At 29.3% G+C, this 9,620-nt stretch overlaps 1 protein-coding gene across 2 annotated transcripts in view; it reads right to left on the reverse strand.

The window, feature by feature from the left end:
• Positions 1 to 935: 935 nt before the first annotated feature.
• Positions 936 to 9,620, reverse strand: part of LOC106475182 (ribosomal oxygenase 1-like) — a 13,548-nt gene continuing 4,863 nt past the window's right edge. For both annotated transcript variants that reach the window (XM_013935879.2, XM_022379363.1), the window contains exons 4-9: positions 8,565 to 8,682; positions 6,830 to 6,929; positions 5,113 to 5,226; positions 4,147 to 4,253; positions 3,251 to 3,358; positions 936 to 1,036 (exon numbers count right to left, since the gene is read on the reverse strand). In XM_013935879.2, coding sequence (XP_013791333.1) covers positions 970 to 1,036; positions 3,251 to 3,358; positions 4,147 to 4,253; positions 5,113 to 5,226; positions 6,830 to 6,929; positions 8,565 to 8,682 — 614 coding nt within the window. In that variant the 3' untranslated portion in view covers positions 936 to 969. The remainder of the gene's footprint in view (positions 1,037 to 3,250; positions 3,359 to 4,146; positions 4,254 to 5,112; positions 5,227 to 6,829; positions 6,930 to 8,564; positions 8,683 to 9,620) is intronic.

Raw genomic sequence — 9,620 nt, forward strand, 5'->3', positions numbered from 1 at the left:
CACAGTTTCTAGTATAAATTTTTAATGAAAAATTCTAAGATAACAAAATGGTTAACTTGGATTAAGAAGATGTTTAGTCCCCCCCCCCTTAATGGTAAGTCTGTTTCTAAAAATAAGAAAACATTTCTATGCTCTACAGAAATCTGTTCTGAGATGATGATATCAACACGGTTCCAGTACTAGGATCACTATTAATGTACATCCATGGAATAAGTGGATTAATTATCAAATGAAAATTGTGCACATAAGAAAGAGTTTTATCCTCAAGGAATTATAATGTTTTTCTTTAAATAGTGTTTAACATAAGTAATATCAGGAATACTTTACTAGTCTATTTCTTTATTTTAAACAACAAAACGTTTCTGTAGCACTATGCCGAAAACACTTGAAAGCCACTGATGTCCAATCAGTAATGTAGTTTGTTTTAACAATAATCCAATTTTGTCCACAGTAAAAACTTTATTGGTCCCAAATAAAAACATAAATGACTACTTTTCAGTTTGTATATAAGATGCGTTTTTCAACTTTATTATCACATAATTTAATATAATTCCATAATAGCTGACACTTCACAACAGATCAGCAAATACTACAAAAATATATTTTATATACATAGTATTTTCTTATTTGTAATAAAAATCTATATCTCAAGTACCAATTACTCCTTTTGCTTCCGTTCTTCTTATTTTTGTTTTAAAGTTTTAGAAGAAAGTTATGTATGTTTTATCACATACTATCAGTATGCATCGAAAACAACTGTTATCACGAGTAAATAATTTGTTTTCCATAACTTATTACAAGTTTAACGACAAAAATTCTACAAAATCCTGTTTTGTATAAAATGTATTTCAAATGTAAAGAAAACACATTAGAAATAACTATATTATAGATCACAACAATTCATATTCAATGTCCTGTTTTTACTAACACGTTATAAATAACTATATTATAGATCACAACAATTCATATTCAATGTCCTGTTTTTACTAATGTAAACTTACGGCTTGAATAACGAGGAAGTTCTTCAGATGGTGACCTAAAAGATAAAACCAGATATGTGATCTGCTATAATTATTATCAGAATTTATTATTTAAACAATTACATACCCAGTATTTTTAGAACTACAGGAGTTAAGTATGTTTCAAAATACCAATAAGTTGTTTTCTCTAGAACAAAATTAAGTAGTGATAACAATCATAAGATGAAGTGTTTTTTTTAAATCTTTGCTGGTATTTTTTTGTTTTGTTTTAATCAAAGCACAAAGCTACACAATGGTCTTTCTCTGCTGTGTCCACCACAGATATCAAAACCCAGATTTTAGCGTATAAGTCCAGAGACTGACCGATGAAACACTGGGGGCCATTTGCTGGTAACAATTTAATCTCTTTCTATCAATCATGTATGTGCTATAAATAGAGATAATACCTAAAACCAAGGTTAAGTTCAATTTAAAAAAGAGTGACTATATCTAAATAAGAAATAAAGCAATTAATCACATCACTAACCAACAACTATATAAGTTACATCTAATAACTATAATTATTTTCCTTTTTTTTTGAGGAACGAAGAAGTACATAATCATCTTGAGGATCAAATAAAACAAACACAAAATCTGATTTAATTAACTCTTACATACACTGATAAAACGGTATATGATACCATATAAAATGTTATTCTGCACTTTTTTATGCTTGACTCACACTTTCCAATACGTTGTGAACATATTATATCATCTTAATGCTTTGAGAAGTTTACCATCACTCGTTGTTCTCAACACAAACATTAATTTCAAAACTGTACACAGAAAACAAATGTAATTTATTTGTAGTTGTAAGTTTGTCTAAATGTATTTTCCCTCAAAATTCTAAGTTAACTAAAACAATGTCTTTTTTTAACTGTTAACTGCAGAAAAAGCAACAACAAAGATTTAAAAAAATAAAGTACTTTGGAAGACTTTAAAAATTAATTGCCAAGAATAATGTAATACTACTAAATAAAGATCTGTTTTGTGCCTTTTAGTGATAGTTCTTTGTTTATACAGCTGTACACAAATAAAGCTCACAAGTCAAACCAAACTTCTAGTAGTTAACTGCAATTTAAGGTTTTTAGAAGTTAGTAATCTTACAAATCCAAAATAATCAAATATTTGCAATAAGAAAAAATACAACTACATCATTTATACATTTTTGATGTGGATTTTGAAATTATTATTTCTGAATTTACAATTACCTCAAGTACATTAAAAAATTCAGAAAGAAGAAGCAAAAAAAGTACACTGGGGTGAATTAGGTTAAAGTTTACAACTTATTGGCTGTAGCTGATGAAAAAAATTTTTGTTCTTAATTTTTTGTCTTTCCCTCATTTTCAGTTGAAGCGCCTTATAAAACAACTTATGGCTGCTAAACTGAACGATAAATGTGACAGTGAAAACTGATAGTGTAAGCAATAGTTTAGTTATGATGGGAAGAGTAATCCAAGTATAGAAAGTATGACAGAATTAATCTGTTCAACATGAAGCTACACTTTAACCCACTCGCCACGGCCATCTGTTTCTGTGCATGTCTCGAGGTTTTACTGAGTTCCATTCAACATTTAATTAAACAACTTTCTTTTCATGGTATACCAATAAATATATCATAAAAATGTAGCTAATGATCTATATTTTAATGGTACACAAGTTTTAAGTTATTACTTTTATAACGCAATATAAACAAAAATCTAGGATTTTCTCTAGTGTGAGAATTGTAACATTTTCTCTCTAGGCATCCCCTCTTCTCTAATTTATTTACCACCCCTCCAAGAAGTACAAAATTTAATTAAAGTTGCTTATTATAATATCGTCATTGCTCAGGCAATGCATAATTTTTATAGCCTTCAATCCTATTTGGTTACAGAGCCATGTAATAAACAACCAGACCCCTCCTACAATGCCCACCTGTCACATCCTCTCTTTCAGAAATTGCCAATAGTTCTCTCTGATGTTCAATGCTATATTATTTATAACCAATAGAAAGCCAAGGTTTCCATCTATTAAATCGCGTATTATATTACATTGTTTTCTGAACAGAGAATTGCCAGTTTCTCTTCTAATTCAACCTTTATTTCCACAGGAAACAGTTAATGAGTTTAGCTGAATTCCTAATGGCTCTTGTCACACAGTTAGAAAGCCAGTAAAATGACAATGGGTTGGTCTCTGGGACCGATCCCTTGTAAGAGAATTAATGGTGAATCAATATTACAAGCACACACCTTGGGCTGTACAGCTTCCACAACTTTTTACCTTCAAGCTGAAGAATAAAAGCTTCAATGTCATCATAATGAGGAGCAAATCCTTGAGTTCCAGCTGGTGTTAGGTATCTAGTGAAAAATTTGACAAAATTGGTGCTCATATGCTTGAAAAAATAATTTTATAAGCTCAGACATAAAGCTCCTCCCCAGAAGCACATACATATATTAAAACAAATTAATGAAAGCTAGTTTTTCATTTTCATTTGAACTACAATCATTACTTTTAGTTCAACAGTACTTTTCTTTGATTTTTTATTCCAAACTAATAGTATTGTGTTATCTGAACTCACTAATCTTTTAGACATGTGGTACCCAACAAGTGTCATTGCATTTTAATACTTAAAAGTTTCTGTTTTACAATCTTGCATACACCTAGTAAAAACAGGATATTAAATTAGCTATATTAATCATTAGATTAATTTTTAGTTTTGATCTATATAGGCAATTGCTTCGATCTGATTTTAACAATAATTACAAACAAAAACCTAAATTTAAACTTTAAGTTTGTATACTTTACAGAAAAAAAAAATCTTGGCACAACCTAACAAAGCAACCTAATCATCAAGTTAGTGCACTAATCTGGTTATCTACCTACTCCACTTTTGTCATCAAATCTAGCTTTCTGAAAAAGATTTGGTAACAACCAATCGAAGACTTTGGCTTACTAGGTTCAACAACAAAGGTACCACTACTGTTTTTTTTAATTTGAAACACTATAAGCTATGTAATAGGAAGCTAAATTAACAATAAACATGTACATAATAACTTCTACTTTTATATCTAGTTTGAATGATCAATGATAGTACCAAAACTGAAAACAGCATGTTAATAAAATAACCATCATAGATAATACTTACACATTGGCTCCTACAAAACTTCCAAAGTATTCTTGCAATACTGAACACAACTTCCACACTGTACGACTATATGTTTGTGGGTTTAGTAAGCGTACAGAGCAACCATTCTAAAAATAAAAATCATTAAATATTCCAATATATCCTATCATCAGTAATTCATGGCAAACAAAACTCAAAGCTTCTACATACTGACTAACCACATCCAATACCCATGTAATAGAGAGCAGAGAATTGACCCTATACCCAGCATTGACATAAAATAAAGATTAAAATATAAATTCATTTCAACAGTTGCAAAAACATACCAATGTTTTTTCTGAAGCAACCAACATAACCACTTTTCAATATTTGATTGATTTACTGTTGAATCATATAGCACAACAAAATGCTGATAAAAAGATTAATACAAATTATTATTCAAGATAAAAGTTTTTTACGTTAGATAATTAAATGTTATAAAACATTGTAACAATTCTAACAATAACCAGAAAAAATAACAATTCACTCTTAACTATCCTAAAAATAGATTTAAAAGAATAAACTTTATTTACAGCATTCTCTTCTTAAGAAATGTTTTGTTTTAAGCCCAGGCAATTAAAAAAAACTTTAATTCCTAAAATAATTCACAAATTATGCTTCACAGGAATGCCTGTATAGAAAAAGAGTCAAAACATGTTTTAGTTACTGGAGCCTTCCAGTTAATCTTGACTGACTTGACTATACCTAAACTATACAATTCAATCCAAATATGCAGTTTTAATAAATATAACAAAAGATGATAACTACAACTGTGTTTACACAAAGTTTGAATTTGTGGTAACTAAATAATCTTTTATGTATAAACACGCAAAACAATAAACTGAAACTAAGCTTTAGATAAATGATTTTTAAATCCTCTAGTCTTTATAAATATTATACAAACTAAAATGTGCATGAACTACACTGAAAAATTCAAAAACTGTAAACCTGATAGAAATCCCATACTACAGGTGCATAACATCGGCCATCTGGATTATGAGTTTCTCTTTTTCCATTAACGTAAGAAGTTATATCGATATTTTTACTGAACTGCAGGTGTTTCTGAAAATAAAGGAATTAAAAAATTTTATTCAAAGATTGAAAACTTCCTACTAAAGTTTCTATATATTTTAAATCATTTACATACTTGCTTAACTTACTTTTAATATTAACTTCTTCTTTAATCCAACACATACAGTAGTGTATTAAATATCTAACTTAATAAATTTAGAAAATTGTGGAGTAACCCTTGCTTTAAGTTTTTAAAACTTATATTTTTTACGTTGCTTGAAAAAAAAAAAACTCTCAAACATGTTCTACTTCTTTAAAAAATAATTAAACCAATAAACTCTTCTCTCCATGTTTATACTGTCTTCAGTAGTATGTTAATAGCATAAGAACTTATAACCCACTGCTTGTTACACATTGCAATATCTAGGCTGATGCTTGTACAAATCTATAAAACATTCCAACAAACACTATGGTGTGATTTTCTCTGATAATCAACTGCTCTTTCTGTTGCCACAAGTGTAATACATCATACTAAATCATCTTGGAGCCAAATATTCATACCAAAAGTGACAGTTTTTTTAAATTGATGGGGGAAAAAAAGTCTCATTCAAACACAATATCTAGAAAATAAGGGTCTGATGTGTCAGATAAGTAATCAGGGTTGCTTCACTACAATACAAACACTGAATTATCATCTATGTCTTTATCTAGAAACCATACTGAATAACTCAGTGGTTTCAAAACTGTGTCAAGACAAGTTGCTAGGGGTGTTTCAAGAGTTTCAACTCATGAAGAATAATTAAGAACATAAAAAAAAAACTCTACAAAAAATAATTGCATGAGACAGCAGGGGTGTCATGCAAATCAAGGGTTAGAGTGTCATCAGTGAAAAGTTTTAGAAACAACTGGAATAACTAAATTAAGCTGAACTTTCTTCTTCTATTTAATAATCTATGAAACTGATAACCAGGTTCAAGCTGCTTTTTACTATTTAGTTTCATGAAACTGATAAACCAGGTTCAAGCTGCTTTTTACTATTTAGTTTCATGAAACTGATAACCAGGTTCAAGCTGCTTTTTACTATTTAGTTTCATGAAACTGATTAACCAGGTTCAAGCTGCTTTTTACTATTTAGTTTCATGAAACTGATTAACCAGGTTCAAGCTGCTTTTTACTATTTAGTTTCATGAAACTGATTAACCAGGTTCAAGCTGCTTTTTACTATTTAGTTTCTCAGATGTTCTTTAACTACAGTAAGCTGAACTGTCTTCTCAGTTTTAAGTTTTCACCCATACTTATTAAATAACTTGAACTCAGGAAAGTTATCTCATGTGCTGTATAACAAAGACAAGTTATCTCCTCATTCTTAACTCACATAACACTGATTACCTAGGTTGAGCTATCTTCTCACTGTTCAGTTATCCACCATACTGACAAAATTAGTTAACTTATTGCTACTTAGTTCTGTACCATGCTAATTATGAACATTTGGAACAGATCATATAAAATCCTGACATCCTTTTCAGGTATAATACTGATCCTCATTGTCAAGAAATTAGAAATGAAAAGTTTGTAGTTATTTACATAGTAGGATTATAAAGTCTAAAAAATCAAAGCTTAAACAAATGTATATAGAGAATTCAATTTTTTCTACCTCCCGTAAAATTCGGTCCAGGTCTTTCGAACTAAAAAGATTTTTAAAATAGTCTTGATTATGTCTCTTCACTAGTAATGGTTTTTTTTCCCATAATTCACTGAAAAAAATAAAATAAAAGCATAAAAGATAAATGGAAAAACAGAATTTTAATTTAACATTAAGATCAGACATGCATAAAATTATCTTTTGTTATTCATTCTGGAAATAATACAAGCTACGGAAAAAATCAAATGCCACCCTTTTTCAAAGAGAGCTCTTTAATTTTTTTCCCCATCATATATTGGCTGTAATTAAAATAGAATAAAGAAAATACAGCTTACACCAGAATTTCCCAAACTTTTGTCTTCCACCCCCCACCTTTTATAAATGTAGTTTCTTGCATACACACCTCCCCTGTTTTTTTAAATGGGTGAAAGAATGAGTTAAGTGATAAGATATAATACATGAATACACATTAAAATGCTATTTGTGTTGTAGTAATTACTTATTATCTTCATCAATGAAAATATTAAAATTATTAATTTTGCATTATTGCACTATTGACTCTTATTTCATGTGCTCCCCCAAGACATTATTTTTGCCCTTTGAGGGCCATGCCCCACACTTTGGTTTACACTATAGGATTTTAACTAATTTATAGTGCTTTTACTTTCAATATTGAAAAATTATTTCAAATATTGTGTCATCTTTCTCAACAAACTGTATTAAACTTTGTATGTTCTAATGCTACTTTCAGAACAGATTATAACATAGAATATATAGACACACAAACTAATAGTAACTGGTGAATGTTAAAAATTAATAAGATATATAAAGTTTGCTTTCACACAGTCTAAACATGTTTTATTTAACTGATTTTCACAGTAATACACAAGGCTGATTACACAGGTCTGTGATGGTTTTATTGTTTTGAAATTTTTACATGTTCTATGATAATTCCTGTACGCTTAATCCCAAAATTATATCCATTTTGATCCATCATGTACAGATTTTTAACAAAACATCATAACACAATACATAAAAGAAAGACCACAACACGTAATTTTGAGACTAAAAGATGCAGATATCAGGATGAATGAGGATGCATATTTGTTTGACATCAATGTTCTTCCCTTCTATTCAGTTTGTTTGTATTTTTGTTAACAAAAATAATAATAAGACACGTTCGTTGTGATAAATAAAATAATAATTTGATCTAAGTAAGTTTTCTTTCTTCCCGATTTGTAAAAAATTCTTACGTGATAGAAAAAAAATTCATATTATTTTCAAAATCTTTGTAGCTGAATTATGGAAAATCCATTATTGAAACCAAAACAACTTTCATAAAGTCTAAATTTGCAGGCTTGTGTAATCAACAAGTAAACCGATGGTAGTTATTTGGTTCTTTTTATTACAGAATTTCTAAATATTTTAATGCTTTCACATGAACTGCACAGACTCGGAAATGTCTATTGGTATTTAAATGAAGATACAAATTAATTAATATCTCGCCAAACTGTCATAACAATAAATAGTGAATACTAAAATTCTCTCTCAGATCCCGATAAATCACTTCAATCTATTTATAGAGCTAAAACAAGCAACTTTAAGTCAGTTACGCAAAAGGAAAACTGTGGTTTTTAAGTTAGTAAATTCCATAAAATCTAGCTAACACTAAAACTTAGCAAACTACCAATCATATTTTACTCTCTGTCATTCTAACTGATTAAAGAAGACTACATAATATACTTACCCAAAAAACTTTGACGGTTTTACAGGTTGGATAACCCACTCAAAACATTTTTTTCCTTCACTGGCACTATTATACATGTAATGTGAAGAGTCTGAAGATGGTTCAACTAGGTTTGGTGCTATAACATACAAAAATTAATTACTGGGACTTCAAAAATACTATTTGTTACTGATAATTATTTGAATGAAAATATACGTAACTGATGACTAAGATCTTATTAAATTTATAAGTGAAAAAAGTTTTACATTTTTCTGTTACCAATCTTTTCGTGATAAGAATTTTATGGTCTAACAATAAAATATCCAAAGAACTCTCAAACATTTTTTTTTTTTCAAACGTGGTGTTTCTTCACACTGACTAGTGGCTACACAGAAAACTAAGCACACACCTTCATTAAGTAATTTGAGATAGATCACAACCTATCAAATTCTTCATTTGAACTCAGGATACATTCACATATACTTGCCACAGAACAAAACAAATTCAAAATGTCAATTGGATATAATGACAAAAATAAATCAGCTAGTGTTTTACTGTTCACTGTTCAGCAAGTTTTTTTGTATTTTACCTTCAAGTATAAAGTACATTGAATTATTTTTATTAAATATAAACTTCTGTGACTGGTAGGAATTATTATTGGATGAAACTTAACACTTGCAGTGCCCCCTAGTGTGTGTCAATTTAGAAAGAAGAAAAACAGTGAATACTAAAAAACAGCCAAAATTTACAGTTCACTATAGTTTTAGATATAATGAGTTTCTTGTCATTACTCATTAGTTTTAAAAACTATATGTCAAGCACTAACTTGTAACTCTGTTGTAACTATAATAGTCCTTTAATTGTTGCTCACAATTTTTTGCAAAGATATACACAGTGTATCTGCACATAGCTATATCCATGGGCCCAGTGTGGAGTGCATTTCTGCTGTAATGGGATGTGAAAAACAAACCCCCAGAATCACAGTTCTGGTATACACTAACCACCAGATTATGCCTGGCCCTATGAAAATAGGAATAAAAATACCAAGCTGTGTTGCATAAACAATTTGTTTAAATT

Source organism: Limulus polyphemus, unplaced genomic scaffold, assembly GCF_000517525.1.
Source record: "Limulus polyphemus unplaced genomic scaffold, Limulus_polyphemus-2.1.2 Scaffold8191, whole genome shotgun sequence".
NCBI classification, from domain to species: Eukaryota; Metazoa; Arthropoda; class Merostomata; order Xiphosura; family Limulidae; genus Limulus; species Limulus polyphemus.